Source organism: Dendrobates tinctorius, unplaced genomic scaffold (assembly GCF_039654945.1).
Source record: "Dendrobates tinctorius isolate UK_male_01 unplaced genomic scaffold, ASM3965494v1 ptg000250l, whole genome shotgun sequence".
In the NCBI taxonomy this organism is placed as follows: Eukaryota; Metazoa; Chordata; class Amphibia; order Anura; family Dendrobatidae; genus Dendrobates; species Dendrobates tinctorius.
The window spans coordinates 11,463,138-11,488,991 of record NW_027361917.1 but is presented as its reverse complement, the minus strand read 5'-3'; the positions used below and the strand labels follow the sequence as shown (position 1 = coordinate 11,488,991).

Below are 25,854 nucleotides of genomic sequence, written 5' to 3'. Positions count from 1 at the left end.
TCACTCTCTGATTTAAGGGCATAAAAATTAAAAGTTTGAAAATTGCAAAATTTTCTACATTTTCACCAAATTTCGATTTTTTTTTTAACAAATAAGCGCAGTTCACATCTAAGAAATTTTACCACCATCATGAAGTACAATATGTCACGAGAAAACAGTGTCAGAATCAGCAGGATCCGTTGAAGCGTTCGAGAGTTATGACCTCATAAAATGACACTGGTCAGGATTGAAAAAATTGGCCCGGTCACGAAGGCAAAAACAGGTTCGGGTGTGAAGGGGTTAATGGTCACAACGTAATCATAGTTTAAAAAAAAAATCAACGCGTTTCAAATGCAAACTAACATGATACTACTGGAGGTGAGAAAGTCGCTTTTTTGCTTGTTGTTTGGTCCAGAAGTGGAGTCTAGAACAAGAGAAAATTAATATAACATACCGTAAATCTCCGCCATCGGACGTGCTGTATTGTGGGAATTTTAATCACTTTAATTAATTAATTAGATTTTTATTCAAATTAATGTATTTAAACTGTTTTTTTGTGCCATCGTTCACAATCATGAAAAAAACTCAACAGCTGAATTGTGAAGTGCCTTATCTAAATCCAGCTTTATGTCACCTTGAAGATCACACAACAAACCTTTTCTTCAGATGTCATAGTTTACAATATCTGACCTGGAGCCAAACAATGAAAAATAGATAAGTGGAGTGTAAAGCCTAGCCAATTACTTTGATCAGGTCAGCCTGGGAAGGTCACCTTGTTGTTGTTCAGAATCTCATACTGTGAAAAACATAAGAAGCATTAATCCAATAAAGAACTAAGCACGCACCATAAAGAGGGAAACCCTATAGTAATGTGTTCAGTTAGTCTGGCTCCTAAACCAAACTGGGTAAAAAAAAATAATAATCCTCGCCAGATCGCCTTTACTAGCTTTGAGGTTGCTTAGTTATCTCTGATGTAAGATGGATGTCACTTATCCTCCTGAGAGGTATTTAAAAATGACACTCGTCTGTAGGGAATCCACTATGTCCTTTATCCAGGCATTCTGCTTTTATCCAGGCATTCTGCTTCCGGGAGCGCACACAGCAATTCCCTTCTCGCAACATAAAATATATCAGCCATGCAAAGGTAAAAACAGATAAAAATGATAAAATACCAAAAAATAAAATATAAAGATGAAGAATAAAATAGAATAAAAATAAAATTAAATAAAAAAACAAATAAAGCTGTAGATAAAAATAGATATAATGGATAAAGATAAAATGTTGTCCTGGTCTCCTTGGTCTCCCTTGACTCTCCAATCCCCTTTTTCTTTATCCCTTCTTTTTCTATGATTCAATTTGCATTTATATTTATAAATACAGTGTCAAATGAACAAGTATTATGATATCGACTTCATTCATATATTGTCATTTTGGATTTGCTAAATGACCTGTTTTATGGTATTGCATTTTCTTATCTCTTGATTGTGGAGCATTATTTGTTTATGATCTTCTTATATTAAAACAAATAAAATTTTGAATATTTAAAAAATGATAAAATGTTATCATACCATTGCAACAAGTCTACTGTGATGTGAAGGGTTGAGATCCTCTCAGCCATGTTTGTCATTTTCAGAATATTCTTGTAATTACAGGAACTATTTGTAATGTTTTAATCGAAATTTACACTGAAATACAATTCTTCACATACCTTTGTTCAGAAGATTGGGTTTAAAGGCGTGTTCCATCCCTCTCTTTTAATTTACATATGACCCCAGTGTTATTAAATAAAAAAAAATACAAAAAAAAAAAAATATATACAACTACTCATCTGCAGATCCCCAACCAGTCTCATCTCCTTAGGGTACCGTTACACTTAACGATGCACCAGCGATCCCGACAACGATATGGATAGCTGGTGCATCGCTAAGTGGTCGCTAGTGAGCTGCCACACAGGCAGATCTCACCAGCGACATAGCAGGGGTCGGGGGTCGCTACTTACCTGTCAGACGTGGCGATCCTGACGTCCTCCCGCCCGAGTCTACGCGTCACTCGTCGGCGCCGCAGGAAGCCCAGCAGGAAGCGCCCGACGAGAAATGGTCCAGGACCTTCTCACGCGATCAGCGATAACCAGCGGGGGAGCCGGTCGGAGGTAAGTATCAAACATAGCGATATCGCTAGCAAGATCGCTGCTACGTCACAAAATCGGTGACGTTACAGCGATATTGATACGGATATCGCTATGTGTAACGAGGGCTTTAGCCAATTTGCCACTGGTTGCATCAGTCAGGTGCCAACAAGGAAGAGAAGAGACTGTCAGGGGACCTGATAAGCACAACAGAGGGGGAGGCAGGGGATCTATGGGTGAATATGTGGCATTTTATTTTTTAATAACATTGAAGCCATATGTAAATATAAAAAGTGTTGTAAACCCCTATAAAGAATATGTAAGCTCTAAAATCCGTATCAAAGTACAGGTCCTTTTATGGGATCTTGCGCTAAGATTTAATTTGAAAACATTTTGAGCAAAACTGTGAAAGGAAGGGCAGTCCGGACCTCCACAGCCCCACTCACTGCATGGCTCCTTAGGCACCAGGTCCTCTACAAGGTCCTGTTACACTGATACCGATTTTTTAAAGAATAGGCTTCCTTTAAAACAAATACCCTAAAAAGTGAGAGACGAGTAAAATAACAAGGATTTAACTGGAGCCACATTTGACAGACTAAGATGACTTCTGGGTTTCACCATATGCCGTGGAAGTTCTGACCAACAAAAAAAAAGTCTCTCTGTTTTCCTCTTTTGTCTTCGGAACCCAATATAACATAATAAAAAGTACAAAATGGGTCTTTTATGTTGCTAAAGATTTCTGCAGCCATACAGAGGACTGAGCAGCGTATGATCAAGTCTAACTGCTTCCTCAGCTGCGCCTCACCAACAACTTGTGGGCACCTCACAGTTTTAGAAGAAACAAGACAAAGGATATCGCATCTATGGAAACAGAAATGATCAAATCAACAACACATGCACAGAATAGGTAATGTGCCTAATGTATAAAGCAGATGAACCATTACCAGAAAGTCTGCATACTTGTAACGCTTTGTAAAAATCACATGCACACAGCTGAATCATGGCACCAAGTATAGACCATATCGGCCACCAACTATAGACCATAGCAGCCACCAAATATAGACCATAGCAGCCACCAAATAGACCATGATAGCCACAAGGGTGTAAGTGTGAAATGCACAGAGTGACACCAGTGTCTGCACAGGATGAATAACCATCCCTCGCTAACAGCAGGAAGCTGACAGCATTCATCTACAGCAGGGGTCTCAAACTCGGCAGAGTAAATGGGCCGCACATAAAAAAAAAAGTTACGCTGGCGGGCCACATTCTTTTCAAACTTAATACAGTCACAATTGATAGCGGTATCTAAGGGGTTAAATGGCCGTGATCGGTGCTGATACCGATCGTGGCCGTTCAAATAGGTTGTCAGCTGCAATGTGCAGCTTACCTCAGCGGATGATAGTGTCGGCTCTGCATGTGAGCCGCTGCTATTATCTCGCTGTACATGCACAGTCACAGTCACCTGCAAAATCCAGCAATGGGGGGAAAGTCACGCCTCTGCTCTCTGCGCACTGGCGTGATGTCATTACACAGCGCCAGAGGGATGTCATCATGCAGGGCCACAGCCACTACGGAGCGGCGCACTCCTCCTCTCTTCTAGCGTGAGCAGTGGCGTAACTACAAAGTTATGGGCCCTGGTTGGGGGGTTTGAATGGTTTGGTGCGAACTTTCAAATGGGGCCCACCCCATGCCAAAATACATGCACATCTCCGCTCAGCACACCTCGTACACGCGCGGCTCTGCTCCACACCTCGTACACGCGCAGCTCCGCTCCACACACCTCGTACACGCGTGGCTCCGCTCCGTACACCTCGTACACACACGACTCCGCTCCGTACACCTCAGTCCTTGTACACACATGGCTCCGCTCCCTACACCTCGTACACACGCGGCTCCGCTCCGTACACCTCGCACACATGCGGCTCCGCTCCGTACACCTCGCACACACGCGGCTCCGCTCCCTACACCTCGTACACACGCGGCTCCGCTCCGTACACCTCGCACACACGCGGCTCTGCTCCGTACACCTCGCACACACGCCGCTCCGTACACCTCGTACACACGCGGCTCCGCTCCGTACACCTCGTACACACGCGGCTCCGCTCCGTACACCTCGCACACACGCGGCTCCGCTCCGTACACCTCGGTATTCGTACACACACAGCTCCGCTCCGTACACCTCGTACACACACGGCTCCGCTCCGTACACACACAGCTCTGCTACATCCACCCTGTAAACCCCTTCTGACCCCACACAGAAACTTACCCAGTACCATGACAACCAGCACAAAGACAGCAGCGTTCTGCATACACTGAGGACCCTGATCATGTGACCCCCTCACTCCTCCCCCTCCCGTGACCTCATCCCAGGTCCTGTGCACACACAGAACACACAGCCATCGCTCGCTCCTGGATTGCTACGTGCCTTCCCCCTTCTACCTGCCTCAGGGGGTGAGACATGTGGTGCACTGCGGGCACAAATGATAATCCACAATAGATGACCTCAAAAGGTGCAAGCTGAAGATTTTCCAATGGCTCTCACAGTCCCCTGATCTGAACATCATTGAAAATCTGTGGCTAGACCTCAAAATAGCAGTGCATGCAAGATGACCCAAGAATCTCACAGAACTGGAAGAATTTTGCAAGGAAGAATGGATTAAAATCCCTCAAACAAGAACTGAAAGACTCTTGTCTGGCTACAAAAAGTGTTTACAAGCTGTGACATTTTCAAATTTGGGTGCTAGTCAGTACTAACCATGCAGGGTGTCCAAACTTTTGTATTGGCCCATTTTCCTTTTTAGAATTTTTAAAATGTAAAAGATGAAAATATACAATTTTATTTCACCTAAAATACAAAGGAAATGTGTGATCTTTAACTTTAGGTCTTTTTGAGATCATTTAATCTTCAACTTGCTTAACTGTTCACAATAACAGTTAATTTGACCAGAGGTGCCCAAACTTTTACATGCGTCTGTATATACATTTTTTTTACACTGTTTTTTTCTAGGGGTACCTAGAATATTTGAGATTCATCTGTGTCTTATATCATATCACTATATATTTATTACATCTACTTACGTTAGCTGTTTCAGCCACTATGAATTATTACTACTTTTGCTTTTTACACTCAATATATGATTTTTTCTTATTTTTTATTTTCTGTTCTTTTTTGTTCAAGTGTATAAAAAATTTATGTACATACACCCTACACGTATTTTGTTCACCTTGCACATTTATTGCTGTATCACTGATATTGCATGTCTCTTGTACACTGGTTCTTTATTCAACTTATTTCACCTTATTTCACTTTTATATTTGTTGTCTTTTTTTTTCACATGTTTTCTTCTATTTCTGATGTTCATTGCTATTAATTATTTTTATGGTGTTTTACACACATTTCTCTTTTCACTTTCACCCACACAATGCGTTTTTTTAAGCGTTTCCGCAGCGTTTGAGCCGGCTCAGACGCTGCAGAAACGCTTAAAAGATGCATCCAATTAATTAGCATGCGTTTTTGGCTTTCTGTGCCAATGCATGCGTTTTTAACCGCTCAGGAATCGCTTAGCGGCTAAAAACGCAGCATGCTCATTAATTTCCGCATTGCTGAGCGTTTTTAGCCATCCCCAATGATCCCAGAAATCGCGTGTCAAAAAACGCGTCAAAAATCGCGCAAAAAACGCGCGAAAAAAGACGCGCGATTTCTGGAAAGGGGATCCTTTTCCTGAGCGTTTAAAAATGCTAGCATGTGCACATAGCCTTAATCCTTTTCATTCCTCCTTTATACACTTCTTATTTCTTCTTGATTACCAATGATCTATCTGTTGTTTATTATATTCAGGTCTATGATGCATTAATTATGAGATCCTTTAATTCAGGGTGTTATTATTTAGGATACCTATATCGTCACTTTGCCATATTTATAGATATCGGCTCGGCGCGCGTTAGGTAACAGACATATAAGTGACAATAGTGCTCAGTTAGGACTGAGGTTTGTTCTGCAACTATGACTTTACATTGATAGTAATTACCATGGCTATCTTACGGAGCAGGCGTTTATGCTTGCTGTATACTGATGAGCCCTGGTCTGTATCACACGATCGGCACTTAAATCATGTCTTAGCACATGACCGCGTCACTCACATGATGTGTATATGTGATGACTACATGATGATGCCCATGCACGTGATCGCAGATGTATAATGATGGCAAAGGCGTATTCATAAAGCAACTTACGCGTGGACCTGCACATCGGTAAATAATTAATTCAATAGCCATGACAGTTTAAATAGTTTTCCATACCAGCCCACCAGCCCATCACCCCGGGACAAAGCATTTAATTGTGAAACGTGCGTCTGGTGTGGTGGGTTCCTGGACCTTTACACTGTAGGTAATGTTGCTTTGATACATGTGTTTTTTTTTGTATGACTGTGGTTCAAAAACTCTCTTAGAGGGTTAATAGTTACTCTGTGTGTGGCATAGCTTGTTAACACTATATGGAGTTTACCTACATGACTCAATATTCTGCTAAGGATTAAGAGCTGCAGCTCTTCTCACATTGTGGTCAGCATTGCTGTATAGCCCTTCCTTGCATACCAGCTGCCTATGCGATGGAAAATGAAGCACAAGGAGAGAACAACTGCAGTTGCAAATATATTTGTAATGAGGTAAAGCTCAGCTCTGCTGTACTGGGTTAGTTATCACACAGCCCTGCAGTGAGATCAGACTGTCAGTCATTATATGTCTCACACTGGTAACACTCCCTTTCACTTAAATAAGCTCTGGAGGCAGATTCTAGGGGAGATCAGTGTCCGGGCCCATAACAGCTCATTTACATGTTATGAAAAACATGGATTTCTCTGGAATAAAACTTCAGATCTTGGATATCAAGGTGTCATTTTACTCAATATTCTATGACTGCATGCTCATATAGATGGCTTAGGAGGGGTGATCCTTCTGACAGATTCCCTTTAACACTGTGCATCACATAGTGTAAATGAACCCTTACGCTAATCATATACAGATAAATCACCTAATGCCTAACTCAAGTTGTTAGTGGTACTTGCTCTCAATAAATGATCTAACAGAACATGTAGGACGTATGTGCTCAGGGATAGGAGTTTCCTTATTGTAGTCACACAAAGCATGGTATTTTTTATATTATGCACCAGTAGATCTTTGTAGTTTGATGTCCCTTACGATTGATGTAAATCAGTTGATGAGGGCACATCTGGTGGGAGCTGGGTGAGTAGATGATATAATATGCTGTCTAATGGATGCTGCAAGATAGAACAGAGCATGTGATATATGGTCGATCAATGGGATGACCTTCAAGCTCCAGTGCTGGGAAGTGAATGTGTTTTTACACATATTATGTGCTGCATACCACCTTCAGCTCCAGCCACTGCAGTCTGCCTGGTGGTGGGCATTTTCTGCCACCTCAGATGTGTTGACAATCAGGATCAGGGAGTAGAGGCCAGCAGGGACTGGGACAGCTTCAAAACAAGTGGATCGCTGACAATGACAATCACTACTTTTATTTATTTGTTATACTAAGATATAGCTTTTTATTAAACAGAATCTGTCACCACATTTTTGTTACCTCATCTGAAAGAAGCATGATGCAGGGGCAGAGACCCCGATTCCAACGAAGTATCACTTAGTTCACTGGGTGCAGCAGTTGTGATACAATCACTGTTTTCTCTGCTGCAGATCTAGCAGTGACCAGAATGCTGAGCCCTGTATGACCCCGCCCACACCACTGATTGGCAGCTTCCTGTGTACAATGTATATTGGTAGAAAGCTGCTATTCAGTGCTGGTGGAGAGGTCACACAGAGCAGTTGACTAGAAGGTATGAGACACCTAGTCATCTATATATATAATTGCCTTAAATTGTCTGTCATGCACTTCCGTCTGGATGTCCCCGAATCCCACAATCCACTGTGCTGCACCGGAAGTACGCCAACCGCCATTTTGGTACACCCAAGTGATGCCGCTGGGATCCAGGATGCAGCTGCGATCTCGACTCCCAGCTGTGCTTGGATCCAGGATGCAGTTGCGATCCCAACTGATACAGGACGCAGCTGCGATTCCGACCGCCGCTGGGATCCCGGCCGCCGCTCGGATCAAGGCCGCGCTGCGATCCCGAATGCTGCTGCAATTCCAAACGCTGCTGGGATCCTGGCCGCTGCTTGGATCCCAGCAGCCGCTCGGATCCAGGCTGCCACTACGATTCCGAACGCTGCTGCAATCCTGAACGCTGCTGCGATACCGACCGCCGCCCAGGCCACGGCTGCAATCCCGACCGCCGCTGGGATCCCGGCTGCCGCTGCGATCTCGAATGCCGCTGCGATCCCGAATGCTGCTTGAATCCCAGCCGCCGCTCGGATCCCAACCGCTGCTCGGATCCCATCTGCCGCCGCTGCGATCACGAGGCTGTGAAAGGAGTGTAACAAGGGGGTGTAATGAGAGGGGAGTAATGAGAGGGATGCCGCCGCCGGACCCCAGTCAGTACCCACCGCCTGACTACACGCGCTGGATCCCGCCGCTGCCTGCCCACCCACCTTTGTGCAGTCACAGCCGGCAGGAAAGACGGCGGCTTGAGGCCTGTGCTGGAGATTGGGTGCGGCCACCCTCTGGTGGCGCCGAACACCATCTCCAGCACAGGCCGCAAAACATGGTCTTTCCTGCCGGCTGTGAGAGGGGTGTAACAAGAGGGTGTAATGAGAGGGGAGTAATAAGAGGGATGCCGCCGCCGGACCCCCGCCAGGACCCACCGCCTGACTACATGCGCCGGATCCCGCAGCTGCCTGCCCACCCACCTCCGTGCAGTCACAGCCAGCAGGAAAGACCGCGGCTTGAGGCCTGTGCTGGAGATTGGGTGCAACCACCCTCTGGTATGAGAAAGCGAGAAGCTTGAGTGCACTAATAGAATTTTTACTCTCCTAAATGGGGATCATCAACCACACACATATATATATATATATATATATATATATATAAACACCAAAAATCTAGAAAAAGATGTGTGTATTAAGGTGCGATCAACCCAATGTTAATCATCACAATATCTCAGAAAAATATATACAAATACAATTAGATTTTATTGACACAAAAAAATACAAAAAGTGACATATTTAAAAACATTTAAAAGGACCCAAACACTTTGGCCACATAACAACAACACCATCAAAAAAGTCTTGTAATAAAGACCCAGTATTCTCCTCCTCCATTATGCCAGGCAAAAAGGGATATGTAAAAATGACTTAAGATTATAATAACCCAGGTTTATAGGCAATACACTTTAAGTGCCATATATTAATTCTCAATAAATAGATACATGAGAAAGGAAGATATATCTCATATCATGCAAGATGAAGCATTTTGTGCAAATAAGCAATACAGTGCTAGATGAAAAAGCAATATTGTTGGTACAAACTAAACAAAATAAATCGCATGGTATAACTATAAGTCACCAATAAGGAAAAAACCATGGAGCATTCCTACAATAATGCTTGCATTGATCTCAAGGGGGTTTCTGTGGTGCAGCAGAAAAACTATGCCCTACAAACCATGATAAGTAGCGTCTCTACAAAGACCATGATAGAGAACCTAGTTCCCGCATGTGGTTCACAGGAGGGGGAAGACACCCCACGCGTATCGCCACTAACAGTGTGGCTTCCTCAAGGGAGAAATGAAGGCCGCACAGCACAGGCCGCAAAACACCGTCTTTCCTTCCGGTTGTGACTGCACGGAAGTGGGTAGGCCGCCACCCCCAGCGCCACAAAGCTGCCCCATCGTGATGTTACTGCCCTCCCGATGTGATAGCATCGGGCACACATCTAGTGTAGTGATAATCTCCTGCTGATAAAATACTGATGTTATTAAAACAAAAGAACACAGCCTAGTAAGTGACACATCACTGTAATCAGGGTCTCAACACCTACCTCATACTGCCCTCAGATCACACAGCATAAACCTGCTGACAGATTCCCTTTAAATGGGTTGTCTGGGCATATAATACCAATGACCTGCCCTTAGGATAGGTCATTGATATCAGATTGGTACCAGCACACCCACCTATCAGTTATTACGGCATCCCCCTTATATAGGAGATGATTTGCAGTACTCAACTGCAGCCGCTACATTTTAAATGGAGATTTGCTGTTCAGCTCTGAACATCTCTACATCCCGCTGCCACCAGATCTAATGTTTTCTGATCAGTTGAGGTCCTATATAAAGGACTCCTAGTCATCTGATATTGGTGACCTAGCCAAACAATAAAACATCGATATCACATCCCCGGAAAATCCCTTATTTGTATCCGATATACAACACATTTAAGGTTTTATTTGCTAAATTAAACATATTTTCATAAAGCTACAAATGAAGCGGAGATGTGATGTAGCTATTTCTGCACATGATTTATGTGTGGCCTCACTCACGTCCCAGCCCTGGAGCTTGAAGGTCATTCAATTGATCGGCCATCATTAACATCAGCTTTTTACTACGGAAGCGTCCAACAAAGAAAATATTACATAATTTACTAAACCAGCTCCCACCAGATGTGCCCTCACCACCCGATTCACATCTATAGGTAACGGACATCAAAGAAACTAAAAAGACTACATAAGATAAAAAGTGCACAAATGTACAGGGACTCTCCCACTTGTACTCATTTTTTGCCCGACTGCTTCCTTTTCCGTATCTCTCATAGACTTTGATAGAGCCGCAGTCAGCTCACCACTTGCTCCCTTCCGCGTGTGCTTCCAGATATGGGTACTTTAGACATGCCACATAATAAGAAAGAAATGACGTCATTTTCAGCCACATCTACCAACATCTCCATCTTTCTTCATGAGAAGTGGTTAAATAAATTTATGGAATGATAGCTAAATTCTTAAAATGTAAAACGTACACACGGACAGATACATCTGTAAGTTTATACATCAGACAGGTTTATAGCATGTCCAAGTGACACTGTGCAGAATCTGGCACAGCGAGTGACAACGCAAGGAACAGCTATGAACAGAGTCTGGAAGGGGCTTATCTCCATGTCAAACAAAAGGATCCGCAATTGGAAATTCAACATACCAGCTCCTACTAATGATCAGGGCTCTGGAGTAGGTAAGCCAAACCTCAGACTCCTCAATTTCCCTGACTCTGACCCCAGAGCACTGGTCACTACTGAGCATGTGCATAAAGTGCAGCACAGATTCATCTCCACTACGAGTCCACAGCACTGGTCACTACTGAGCATGTGCATAAAGTGCAGCACATTCATCTCATCTATGACCCCACAGCACTGGTCACTACTGATCATGTACATAAAGTGCAGCACATTCATCTCATCTATGACTCCACAGCACTGGTCACTACTGAGCATGTACATAAAGTGCAGCACAGATTCATCTCATCTATGACTCCACAGCACTGGTCACTACTGAGCATGTGCATAAAGTGCAGCACAGATTCATCTCCACTACGACTCCACAGCACTGGTCACTACTGAGCATGTACATAAAGTGCAGCAGATTCATCTCCACTACGACTCCATAGCACTGGTCACTACTAAGCATGTACATAAAGTGCAGCACAGATTCATCTCCACTACGACTCCATAGCACTGGTCACTACTAAGCATGTACATAAAGTGCAGCACAGATTCATCTCCACTACGACTCCACAGCACCGGTCAATACTGAGCATGTACATAAAGTGCAGCACAGATTCATCTCACCTCCGACTCCACAGCACTGGTCACTACTGAGCATGTGCATAAAGTGCAGCACAGATTCATCTCATCTATGACTCCACACCATTGGTCACTACTGAGCATGTACATAAAGTGCAGCACAGACTCATCTCAGCTATGACCCCATAGCACTGGTCACTACTGAGCATGTACAGTTAGGTCCATATATATTTGGACAGAGACAACATTTTTCTAATTTAGGTTCTAGACATTACCACAATGAATTTTAAACAAAACAATTCAGATGCAGTTGAAGTTCAGACTTTCCGCTTTCATTTGAGGGTATCCACATTAAAACTGGATGACGGGTTTTGGAGTTTCAACTCCTTAATATGTGCCACCCTGTTTTGAAAGGGACCAAAAGTAATTGGACAGATTAAATAATTGTAAATAAAATGTTCATTTCTATTACTTGGTTGAAAACCCTTTGTGGGCAATGCCTGCCTGAAGTCTTGAACTCATGGACATCACCAGACGCTGTGTTTCCTCCTTTTTGATGCTCTGCCAGGCCTTCACTGCAGTGGTTTCCAGTTGCTGTTTGTTTGTGGGCCTTTCTGTCTGAAGTTTAGTCTTTAACAAGTGAAATGCATGCTCAATTGAGTTGAGATCGGGTGACTGACTTGGCCATTCAAGAATAGTCCACTTCTTTGCTTTAATAAACTCCTGGGTTGCTTTGGCTTTATGTTTTGGGTCATTGTCCATCTGTAGCATGAAATGACGACCAATCAGTTTGGCTGCATGTGGCTGGATCTGAGCTCACAGTATGGCTCTGAACACCTCAGAATTCATTTGGCTGCTTCTGTCCTGTGTCACATGTTCAATATATAAAGTGCTCTCAGTGAGAGAAACAAAATAGGAATCTTGTGGGTATGATACCTTTTAATGGCTAACAAATAATAGTGAATGTTGTTACAAAGCAAGCTTTCGGGACTGCTTATGTGATGAAGGGACATAAGCAGTCCCGAAAGCTTGCTTTGTAACAACATTCACTATCTATTCTCTTCATACAGGTAACCAGCTTTTCCAATCTCTGCTCTGAATCCACTCCTGTGTCTCCATTCAATGTCAGCAAGCAGTTAATCCTGAATGCTATCTATGTGTTTTCAACTCTGCAAGCTTATATCTGGTATATAGTTATTTCAACTTACTCTGCTTGTCCCCTTATGTTGTGAGGTCAAGAAACTTTTCAAAGTGCTTTATGATCCATGTAGTGCTGGACATGTGTTTATTTGACCACAACATTTTATTGGGTCCTGGTGTCTCAATTTAGTGTGATTGATTAAAGAGAAGAGAGAGCCCAAAAAAAAAAAAAAAACTTAGCCGTAACCTCCTATATATTCAGACCTAGCTAGGGGGAGCATTTATGCAGGGGTGGCATTTATGCACATGTAATCGAAGTACATGTATCAAAGTACTTCTGGCAGTTATAACATGGCAGGTAGACAGGGCAGGAGACAGGTAAGACATTTATATACATCTACTCCCTGTACATTAGGAGTACAACAAATATATACCATATGCATTTGTGTAATTTTTATCCTGGCCGCTGCATTCACACACATCCACCGCCCTGGCATTAACTCTCCACACTCCATCCATATTGGCCCCTCGCTCCTTTCCTCTCCTATGTATAGCACTCATGCTCTTTTCACATTGTTAAATTGCACAGATCCAGCCAGTCCCACCATTCAACACCAGAGACGCTCTCACAAATCACTTAACCATCTGCTCACTCTTTCTATCCTCCTTCTCCTAGTTGCAGGAGACATTGCTCCCAACCCTGGTCCCCCATGTTATAGAAAGTCAAACCCCCCCACTGCTACACTCAGAAACCCCTCTAATCTTATTAATATTCCCTGCATGCCATCTGTCTCTCTTAATTGTGCACTTTGGAATTCTCGCTCAGTGTGTAACAAACTCTCCTTCATTCATGACTTCTTCCTTTCTAATTCTCTTAACCTTCTGGCTCTTACTGAAACCTGGATCCAGCAGTCAGATACTACCGCTGCTGCTGCTGCTCTTTCATACGGGGGGCTACACTTCTCTCATACCCCAAGATCAGACAATAGAGCTGGTGGAGGCGTTGGTCTGCTCCTATCACCAAAATGTACCTTTCAGGTTATCCCTCAAGTACCCTCACTTGTCTTCCCTTCTTTTGAGGTCCATGCCGTCAGACTCTACACCCCCTTCTCCATGCGAGTGGCGGTGGTATATCGTCCTCCCGGCCCCTCCCATCAGTTCCTGGATCATTTTGCCACTTGGCTTCCACATTTTCTCTCCTGTGACATCCCTACCCTCCTCATGGGAGATTTCAACATCCCCATTACTCTTCCCCTCTCCCCATCTGCTACTCACCTTTTATCTCTAACCTCCTCATTTGGCCTTTCGCAGCTTACTAATTCTCCAACGCATGAAGACGGAAACTCCCTCGACTTGGTCTTCTCTCGGCTTTGTGCAGTGGATGATTTTGCAAACTCCCCTCTCCCGCTCTCTGACCACAATCTTCTTTCATTCTCTATAAAGAACTGCCAGGCTGCTCAGGTCACCCCCACTGTCCAGACTTATAGAAACACACAGGCCATTAACACCCAGAAACTTCTGAAGAACTTGCAGTCTTCATTGGCCCCTATCTCCTCCCTCTCATGTCCTGATTCTGCATTGAAGCATTACAATCAAACACTTCAAACTGCCCTGGATGAATTTGCACCCCCTATAAATAGAACACCACAACGCAGACGGCGACAACCCTGGCACATGGTGCAAACACGTTTCCTGCAGCGGTGCTCCAGGTGCGCCGAACGTCTGTGGAGAAAATCCAATCTACACGAAGATTTCATCCATTTTAAGTTTATGCTTAGAACATACAACACTGCCCTTCACCTCTCCAAACAAACCTATTTCAACACCCTCATCATCTCACTGTCCAATAACCCGAAACGTCTCTTTGACACTTTTCATTCTCTACTCAATCCAAGAGTACAGGCCCCAACCACTGAGCTCCGAGCTGACGATCTGGCCAATTACTTCAAAGAAAAAATTGACCAGATCCGACAGGAAATTATCTCCAAATCCCCTCATACCATGCACTGTCCTCCCTCCCCCACTGCATCTAACTCACTCTCTGATTTTGAACCAGTCACAGAAGAAGAAGTAAGCAGGCTCCTTGCATCTTCTCGCCCAACTACTTGCACCAGTGACCCATTTCCGTCACATCTCCTCCAGTCCCTTTCCCCTGCTGTCACCCCTCACCTAACTAAAATATTTAACCTCTCTCTTCTGGTATTTTTCCCTCCTCATTTAAGCATGCCATCATACATCCACTACTTAAAAAACCATCCCTCGACCAAAATTGTGCCGCTAACTATAAACCTGTCTCTAATCTTCCCTTCATCTCTAAACTCCTGGAACGCCTGGTCCACTCCCGTCTTATCCGCTATCTCTCAGAAAACTCTGTTCTCGACCCTCTCCAATCCGGTTTCCGCTCTTTACACTCCACTGAAACTGCCCTCACTAAAGTCTCTAATGATCTGCTAACAGCTAAATCAAATGGTCATTACTCCATGCTAATTCTCTTGGATCTCTCTGCAGCATTCGACACTGTGGATCATCAGCTCCTCCTCACTATGCTCCATTCCATTGGCCTCAAGGACACCGTTCTCTCCTGGTTCTCCTCCTATCTCTCCGACCGCTCCTTTACTGTTTCTTTTGCCGGTTCCTCCTCCTCTCATCTTCCCCTTACTGTTGGGGTTCCTCAAGGATCGGTTCTAGGCCCCCTCCTCTTCTCCTTGTACACTGCCCCTATTGGTCAAACAATCAGTAGATTTGGTTTCCAGTACCATCTCTATGCTGATGACACCCAATTATACGCTTCTTCTCCTGACATCACGCCAGCCTTTCTAGAAAACACTGGCGATTGTCTAAACGCTGTGTCTAATATCATGTCCTCACTATATCTGAAACTGAACCTGTCAAAGACTGAACTCCTTGTGTTTCCTCCCGCTACTAATGTACCTACACCCGACATTGCCATTTCCGTCTGTGGTTCCACTATTACTCCCCAGCAACATGCCCGCTGTCTTGGGGTCATACTTGATTCCGAGCTTTCCTTTGCCCCCCACATTCGATCACTGGCTCGCTCTTGTCATCTGCACCTCAAAAACATTTCTAGAATTCGACCTTTTCTTACTTTTGACTCTGCAAAAACTCTTACTGTTTCTCTTATTCATTCTCGTCTCGACTATTGTAACTCTCTTCTAATCGGTCTCCCTCTTACAAAACTCTCCCCTCTCCAATCTGTCTTGAATGCTGCAGCCAGGATCATATTCCTCACCAATCGTTACACCGATGCCTCTACCTTGTGCCAGTCATTACACTGGCTACCCATCCACTCCAGAATTCAGTATAAACTTATTACCCTCACCCACAAAGCCCTCCATGGCTCAGCACCACCCTACATCTCCTCCCTTGTTTCAGTATACCACCCTACCCGCGCCCTCCGTTCTGCTGATGACCTGAGGTTAGTATCCTCAATAGTCAGAACCTCCCACTCCCGTCTCCAAGACTTTACACGTGCCGCGCCAATTCTTTGGAATGCACTTCCCAGGTCAATACGATTAGTCCCCAATCCCCACAATTTTAAGCGTGTCCTGAAAACGCATTTATTCAGACTGGCCTATCGCCTCAACACATTAACCTAACCTATCCCTGTGTGGCAGAGCCAAAAATTTTACCATAACCAGGTTCCCAGCATCATGTTCCCACATGCTTTATGCATCCATTAGCCCTCTGTGTCTGTACTGTTACACACTTAACATTATGGCTGGTCCATACAATCAGGGCAACTGTTACCACCCACCTTTCGTGTCTACCTCTTTCCTCATAGACTGTAAGCTTGCGAGCAGGGCCCTCACTCCTCTTGGTATTTGTTATAATCTACTGTATGTGATTATTGTTATGCTGTAATGTCTATTGTCTGTACAAATCCCCTCTGAAATGTAAAGTGCTGCGGAATATGTCGGCGCTATAAAAATAAAATTTATTATTATTATTATTATTATTATTATTTGTTAGCCATTAAAAGGTATCATACCCACAAGATTCCTATTTTGTTTCTCTCACTGAGAGCACTTTATATATTTTTTTCTACTGGCTAACACGGTACCAAACCACTTTTTTCGTTTTACATGTTCAATAAACACTAGTGACCCAGTGCCACTGGCAGCCATGCATGCCCCAGCCATCACACTGCCTCCGCCGTGTTTTACAGATGATGTGTTGTATGCTTTGGATCATGAGCTGTACCACGCCTTCGCCATACTTTTCTCTTTCCATCATTCTGGTAGAGGTTGATCTTGGTTTCATCTGTCCAAAGAAAGTTCTACCAGAACTGTGCTGGCTTTTTTAGATGTTTTTTACCAAAGTCCAGTCTAGCCTTTTTATCCTTGATGCTTATGAGTGGCTTGCACCGTGCAGTGAACCCTCTGTATTTACTTTCATGCAGTCTTCTCTTTATGGTAGATTTGGATGTTGATATGCCTACCTCCTGGAGAGTGTCGTTCACTTGGTTAGCTGTTGTGAAGGGGTTTCTCTTCACCATGGAGATTATTCTGCGATCATCCACCACTGTTGTCTTCCGTGGGCGCCCAGGTCCTTTTGCATTGATGAGTTCACCAGTGCTTTCTTTCTTTCTCAGGATGTACCAAACTGTAGATTTTGCCACTCCTAATGTTGTAGCAATTTCTCGGTTTTTTTTTCTTCTGTTTTTGCAGCTTAAGGATGGCTTGTTTCACCTGCATGGAGAGCTCCTTTGACCGCTGGAGAGATCTTTTGACCGCATGTTTCCTTCATAGCAAAACCTTCCAAATGCAAGCACCACACCTCAGATCAACTCCAGGCCTTTTCTCTGCTTAATTGAGAATGACATAACAAGGGATTGCCCACACCTGTCCATGAAATAGCCTTGGAGTCAATTGTCCTATTTCTTTTGGTCCCTTTAAAAACAGGGTGGCACATGTTAAGGAGCTGAAACTCCTAAACCCTTCATCCAATTTTAATGTGGATACCCTCAAATGAAAGCTGAAAGTCTGAACTTCAACGGCATCTGAATTGTTTTGTTTAAAATTCATTGTGGTAATGTCTAGAACCAAAATTAGAAAAATGTTGTCTCTCTCCAAATATATATGGACCTAACTGTACATAAAGTGCAGCACAGATTCATCTCAGCTATGACCCCACAGCACTGCTCACTACTGAGCATGGACATAAAGTGCAGTACAGATACATCTCAGCTAAAAGCCCAGATCCTTAGATCAGGAACAGAACAGACAATTATAGGACATTTCATAACTTTCCCAAATTATTATGAAAACATTTACAGCACATCCTGCACTGTACTACTGTTCCCGATGTATAATATATTGTTGGAGTTGGTCCATTTTACACCGACTTCGACTGCAAAAAAATGGACACTGACTCCACAACCCTGTTTTCATCAGCAAATCTTAAAGGGCCTCCACACAGACAGGATAGCTACCAATTCCCCTGCTCAGAAATCTAGAGATACCCCCAGATCAAACAATTTAATTACTACCCTCTATGAACACAAATGCAGAACTGACCCTATTGCACCTAGCCATAATTCTATCCTTAAGGCTATGTGCACACACTGCGGATTCACCTGCGGGTTTTTCCGCGCGGAACCGCAAGTAAAGTGACCTGCGGCTTGGCCTGTGGTTTTCCCCTGCGGTTTCACACCTCTACTATGTTAAAGGTGTGAAACCGCAGCGGAATCCGCAGAAACAATTGACATGCTGTGGTTTATAAACCGCAGCCAAACCACGCGGAAAAAACAGCAGCGTGAGCACAGCGGTTTTTAAAATCCATAGGGCAACATGGTACTGTACCATGTCTGCGGAACTGCTGCAGTTCCGCAGGGCCAAAAACGCCGCGGAAACGCAGCAGAATCCGCAGTGTGTGCACATAGCCTTACTCAGACATAGTAACGCATGCCTTCCTGGTGTCTATAACTCGCTTAAAAAGCCCATTTAGGTTCTACCTCAGATAGCTGGCAGCCATCTTTCCCTGATTTTTGTATTGGCTGAGGAGAATAGGCCACTGCCAGACACCTCTGGCGTCCGCTTATTGCCATAACAGCTAAATTATTGGCCATTATAAGACCTAATCCTTATCTCTCTTGCTGTGGGACAGTCAGGCCTTCATTCACAGTAGGTGATTAGCCTCATGTGCCAAAAGAGGTAGGATACACAGCGGAGATCTCAAGTAACCCCTTCATATTCGAGACTTTCTATAGGGTATTGCTCAGATAGTTAGTGCTAAAGATGCATATACACTGTCAATCACCTGACAAACAAGCTAAAGGCTTCTTCATTGGGTGTGATTAACTTTTGGTTTGTTTGTAATATACTATATCTGCAGTAGGGGTGGAGGGACACACAGCCAAATACTGCTCCTACAGCATTTTCTAAAAGGTACTTACACTGTGCCAGCATATGTGTGATCATACTGCACCTTTGTACTCAATACAGGTGTGTCATCCCATATATCAGAAACACATGTATAACCTTGTAGCCCCCGTGCTTTTTCCCCTATTTTGGTCATCCATTTCTGTTCATACGCCACCACTTTATTGCCTTAGCGACATCTTTGTTCTTTAGGTGAGGCTTCTTCGTTTGAAATTTATGATTTAACATTGTACTTCATATTTAATAAACATGTATTGATATAATTTATTGATCAGCTTATTTCTTGATTGGTCTGGGGTTCATTTTACTGGCAGACTGATTTTTGTTGTTGTTGCTATATCTGCAGCACAATGTCCTCCTTAAACAAAAAATGTGCTGCCGAGGGGAATGGCCACCTATGCCCACAGACCGATCCATTACTGATTGTTCTGGGACTATATTAAATGAGGTCTCCCTGTCTTAACAGGCCATTAAATGACCCCTGAACAGCAAACAAGTAGCTGATCTGCAGTGTCTATAGAATGCCACTAAGTAGCTGTTGTAAATGCGCATTTAATCACAAAGCACATTGTCCCTGGGCTTAAGGGGTGTAGACAGAGGTGGCATGTACCTCCCCTGGTGGTCCTGTCCCAAAGTCTATAGACAGAGGATCGGGGTCCACCATCTCATTCACTCAGTAGCAGGCCACAATCTAAAAGGACCATTGGGCATACCAAAAAATTGCCAGTGCCTGGAAACAATCCATTATTGAATTCTCACAATTAATAAACAGAAAGGTTACTTCTTAAATGGTCACTGAAAGCCACCTAGCTTCACTTAGGGAACCATTAAATGAGTCATCTCATCTTCATTAATGAGTAAAAACAAGCAACTTTGCAATTTACCGCTCATTAAAACTCCTATCCATTCTCAACAACGGAGGGATTTTTATTTCTATTGTGTCCGGCTCATTGCGGAGGTTAGCGGCCCTCCTGCAGTATCTGAGTGGCCTGTTACCAAGGCATGGAGTGTGCGCCACTTGCAGACTCTAAGCTTTGGACCCAACAGCGCCGCTCTGAAGCTGGTGGATAGCTGGATGCCAGAGTCAGTATCCATGCACTTCTCCTATGCTGTAAGGGTGAGTGCACACGCTGCGGATTGATCTGCGCGGATTTTGCAAGATCCGCAGGTAAATCAGCAGGGCAAAAGACCTGCGGATTAGCCTGCGGTTTATCATCTCTATAATGGAGGAGATGGTAAACCGCAGCGGAATCCGCAGAAAGAAGTGACATGTCAATTCTTTCTGCAGATTAGAAACCGCAGCAAATCCGCACCGTCTGCACTGCGGTTTCCATTTCCCATAGGATATGATGGTACTGTACACCGCAGCAGAATCCGCACCATGTGCACACACCCTAAAGCAAAACTGCCCCTGCTAGCGGCATGACAGAGCGCTCAGTTCACACCAGCAGCACCATCATGCTCCTGGCCTGAACTATCAATACTCAGGAGCACAGGGCTCCCGGCAAGCAGGAGGCAGGGGAGCAGTGTGCTAATGATGAAAGACAATCTGAGACTTCTGGATATGAACGGATCTAACCCGCCTCACCAGTCGAGCTAAATGCCTTTCTAGTGCGCCAATCACCCTTTATATTTAAAAGGAACTTGTTACCATTAATCTGCAGGCACCATGTGATAGGGCAGGAGGAGCTGTGACGATGCTGATATATGGATTCAGGATAACCTCTGTTTTAATCAGTAAAACTTCTGCTCTTTCAGGGGGGTTTTGCCCAGTGAGTGGTCCTATCTAGGCACACATACACAGAGAGCGCTGTCAGTCACTGACCGGACCACGCACTGGACTGTAAACCCCAGAAAGGGCAGAAGTTTTAGTGATAAAACACTGATTCTACTGAATATATTCTATGTATATACACAGCTCCCCCTGCTCTATAACATGGTGCCTGCAGATTGGGCTGCATTTTTATGGTGACAGGTTCCCTTTAAATCCCCTCTCTGGGGACTGCCCTTCACCCCATTCATGCTCCACCACTAATCCTACTGGCTATTTGTATTCCTGATAGCCATAGATTAGCCTCCACTGTGTCTTCTCTGTATTCGGATCTTTTATTTCTATTGTCTCACACCCTAGATTAGTTATCTTTTGTAAATCAGGACTAGATTTCTCCTGTACTGAAAGTACAATGAAAACAATGGAAAAAAACACATAATGTCTATTGTCTAATAATGCTTCAGCCAAAACTGACTTTGCTTTGTTCTGCAAGAGAAGTCAATTTGCACACAACAGATGATAGCCTTCATGTGTCCGCAGATCTGGAGGTGATCGCAGCCTCCTGACACCCAGGACACATCAGCAATCATACATGACCTGTAAATTAGAAATCATCTATCTACCCCCCCCCCATAAGAGGATGTGCAGAGAATCAGAGAGGATGCCGGCATGATCCCCTCAAGGTCAACAGATGAGGGACATGGAGGCCTCATCAGATCCTCCAGAAATGGCAGCACAGGGGATGCAGGCATGGCTTCCTCCATACACATCCAGAGCTGCAGGGACTGGGGTGAGTGTGAGGTCAGAGCCTGCACTGCAGACCCCTGCTGATCCCCAGTGAGGACACATACACTGCAAATACAACACAGCAGGATGGCCGGATTAACCCGTTGTGCGCCGGCTGGAGGAATGGGCGATGCGATCTGCGAAGACGAGATGCTGCAGTCATTCTGGAAAACAAGCCAAGATGGAAGAAGTGGAGCTGCCCTGCAGGGGGCACACAGCACCTGTCCCTTACCTTGGGGTCTTTCTCGTAGTAGTACTGCTGGGTCCTGATCCATCTCCCCACCAGGTGGTCCCTGACAGTGTGTGCCAGGGCAAAGTAATAGTCTCTGGGGGTGGACACGTTCCGGTCTTTCACCAGGGTGAAGTGCAGATGCCTGTTGAAGCTCTTCCTGACCTCGGACACATCCCCGAGCCCCGCGATGCCCCTCACACTGATCTGCTTCCTCTTGTCACTATCAGACAGCGGTGCAGCCATGGCTCAGCAGAGTGCAGCGAGTGACGGGTGTGCGGAGCTGTGAGGGTCGTCAGGCTGTGAGCTGCAGTGAGGAGGAGGGATGCGCATGCGCGCTGTGTCACCGGCCTCCTGTACACAGGGATCATAAATAACAGGGATGTCCTCCCTCGCTGATCACTGTGCTGCTCCTCCCCGCGGCTCTCATCACCTGATCGTGGCCCCCAGCTGGGACGTGTGCACACTGTCATTGTATGGCCAGAGACGCAGTACAGCCACAGGGAAACGTAAGCTTCTGACGTCATAGATTTCTGCACGAAGGTGACGTCATCCCACTGAGGATGTCCAAGCCTGTAATAAAGCCATGGTGGACAGCCAGGGACACAGGTCACTTCCAGTAACAACCTCACTAATAATAGTATGAGGCTATGTGCACACGTAGTTTTTTGGGTGTGCGGATTTTGGCGAGAAAACCGCAGGTAAATCTGCAGGACAAAAGTCGTGCGGTTTTGCCCTGCGGTTTTACACCTCATAATGGATAAGGTGTAAAACTGCAGCGTTTCTGCACTAATTGACATGCTGCGGATTGTAAACCGCAGCAAAACCGCGCGGAAAAATCTGCAGCATGTGCACTGCGTTTTTTTTTTTCCATTGAAAATAAAGGTACTGTACAACACATCAGATTTCACTACGTGTGCACATACCCTGAGTGTGGTGATACCAGGGGGAGGGCGCTCCCACGGCAGCAGGTGTAATCAAATGGAAAAATTACCAAAAATGGACCAGGAGAATAAATAGATTTGAAAAACAATGCGTTTCGACTGATTCCAGCGTTCTTCCGGTGTCTCAGCACCTGAGGAAGGCTTGGTACAGCCGAAACGTGTTGTGTTTCTAAAATGTATTTTATTCTTGTACCTGTTTGGTAATTTTTCCATTTGATTACATCTGTTACCATGGGAACGCCCTCCCTCCTCCTGGTATCGCCACACTCATACTATTATTATTAATGACACCATGGGAGTGGGTCGCCCTCCCAGGGCTGTGGGGTACTCGGTACCGGGCCGGTGTCAGCGGGATGTGTCACAGCAGCAGTGACGGGTCACTGCTGCTTGGGCGCCCAGGGCCACGGACCGGGCTCCATGGCCCTGGGCACCCAAGTAATGGGGGAATGTAATGGTGGAATGTAGTTAGATGAATAGTTCGTGACGCCACCTGTGGTGCTTGGCAAGGGAGGTGTTAAGCCGTCGTTACATGCAGATCCGCTGGGATTGATGGTAGGGTGCAGCAGAGATGTAAAAGCTCCCCACAGGTGAAGCTGTAGTCCCAGGGCAGTGTAGAGGTGGTTGGCACGGGGATGTAGCAGTGCCGGAAAGGTAGGAAGCAGACAAGACACAGCGGGGTGCAATTTCTGTACCTTTACTTGATAACTGCAGTCCAGGTTCCTGATTACAGGTGGTAGCGGAGCAGGCTAGCCTGGAAGCAGCTCAGGATTCTCTCTCCGCAGATGGGCTGTGCAGTCTCCTTCCTAGCGCTTGTTTGAATGAAGTACTCCTAGTACTGAGATACACTGAAGTTCCTCTCAATTCTCTTCTACTCTCACTCCTCGTATGGCAGACAGCTGTAGCCGCTATTCCTCTCCTGGCTCACTGCCTGCTGTTGTGCCTCCGAGTCTTAGATGGGGGTAGGGCATTTACAGCCTCCTACTCCTATGGTATCTGCTGTAGAACCATCAGTGTCCATACAGCCGTGGAGACCAGGCTCCAGATCATGCGCTCTCACTGTGAGGGAGCTCTCTTTCCTCAGCTCAACCTCCAGCTTCTCTCTCTACACGTCTGCACACTTCACCCTCCGCAGACTAACTAACTACTCCTTCCTCTTGGCCCTCAGGGAGCAGTCCTCCCCTTAATTTCGGTTGAGAGTTCCCCCTGCTGGCCTGGAGTGGAAATGTGTTGTATGCATAGGTAAACTGCGAGAGAGACCCTTCACTGCCTCCAAGCCTGGCATTACCCTCCCCTGGAGGAAGGCAAAGCCAGTGTGGCGACCTTACTCCTGGGGGCACCACATTCCCCCCTAGTGAAAGTCAGCACTCCTGGGCTGAACAAAACATGAAAAACATATACAGTTGAACAATAATAATTGTACAAGATTTAAAAAAAAATGGAAAAGTTACAAAAAACCAAGTGCTTCAAAAATGGTCCTATGATGATAAGTCCAAGCATCAATGTCCATGGTCCATTCCTGGGCAAATGGTTAAATATTTACAAAGAGAGTTTTTGACCACACAAGTCCTGTGGTACTATGTCCATAAACAAGGTAAAAACTGGAAAATTCCAAAGGAAACTCTTATAGGTTACCTGTAGGCACAAAACTTGAAAAACAGTTATATATATATACATACAGTTTCAAAATTTACATTTGCTTTGCTAAATGCGATATCTGATGGGTGGTATACCTTGTGTGGTACGGGTAGACCTGCGTAACTCTAGTGTGGGTAAACTGAGTAGTATTCTCCTACCACCTCTTACTCCCATCAGGGGTATGACAGATTCACCACTGGCAGGGCGAGGGTTCTCTGGCTCCACTGCTTGTGTGGCATCTGCTGCCTGGTTTTCCTGATCTTCAGGATTTTCTTGAGTCACGTTTTCCTGTGCTACCACTTGGGGAAATATCAACACTGGTAACACTATAGCATCATTCACTTTAGTCCAATTCGCAGGGAATTCTCCAAGTATTGTGCCGACCTTCTCTTCTTTCTCTATGGGTTGGATGTCATTTGGTTCTTCTTTTCTTTCTTTTAACTGGTCAGGACATAACTTCAAATGATCCCTCGATACCGCTGCTGAGGTCTCTCCTCCATCTTTACTAACAAGGCATACCTTGGTATTATCAAAATTTGAGGGCAGAATGGTATAAGGTTCAACTTCCCATTGATCATCCAATTTGTCCAATCTTCTCTTCCTTTTTAAGACTTGCTCTCCCGGCGACAAAGGAACGGCAGGTGCATTTTGGTTGTAAAGCTTCTCCTGCTTTTGTCTTGCCCCGGCTAGACTCTTCTCCACACACTCTTGTACTCTTCTGTACGGCTGTTGTCTTTCTGTATCCCAGTCAGCATCTGGGGACGTAATTTCAGGCGTAAGGACTCCCATGTCCAAATCAACAGGCAGTTTACCAGGCCTTGCTCTCATTAAGTAGGCTGGGGTACAGTTGGTGAAGTTCACTGGGATATGGTTGTAGAGGTCTACCTAATCTGGCAACTTTTCTGGCCACAGATTTCTCTCCTCCAAGGGCAAAGTCTTCAGTAGGTCAATCACTACCTGGTTCATCTTATCACACATGCCATTGGTCTGTGGGTGATACGGTGTTGTCCGGATCTTCTTACAACCATAAAAGTTACAGAATTCCTGGAACACTTCTGCCTCGAAAGCTGGACCTTGGTCTGTAAGCACTCTTTCAGGATAGCCATGCGGTCTACAGAAGTGCTGTTGGAATGCTCTGGCTGCGGTCCTGGC

At 45.0% G+C, this 25,854-nt stretch overlaps 1 protein-coding gene across 1 annotated transcript in view; it reads right to left on the bottom strand.

Moving 5' to 3' along the window:
* The window catches only part of PYGB (glycogen phosphorylase B), a 100,878-nt gene extending 78,407 nt beyond the window's left edge, over positions 1-22,471 (bottom strand). Inside the window, exon 1 of the mRNA XM_073557473.1 lies at positions 22,127-22,471. Coding sequence (XP_073413574.1) covers positions 22,127-22,369 — 243 coding nt within the window. The 5' untranslated portion in view covers positions 22,370-22,471. The remainder of the gene's footprint in view (positions 1-22,126) is intronic.
* Between the last annotated feature and the right edge of the window lie 3,383 nt (positions 22,472-25,854).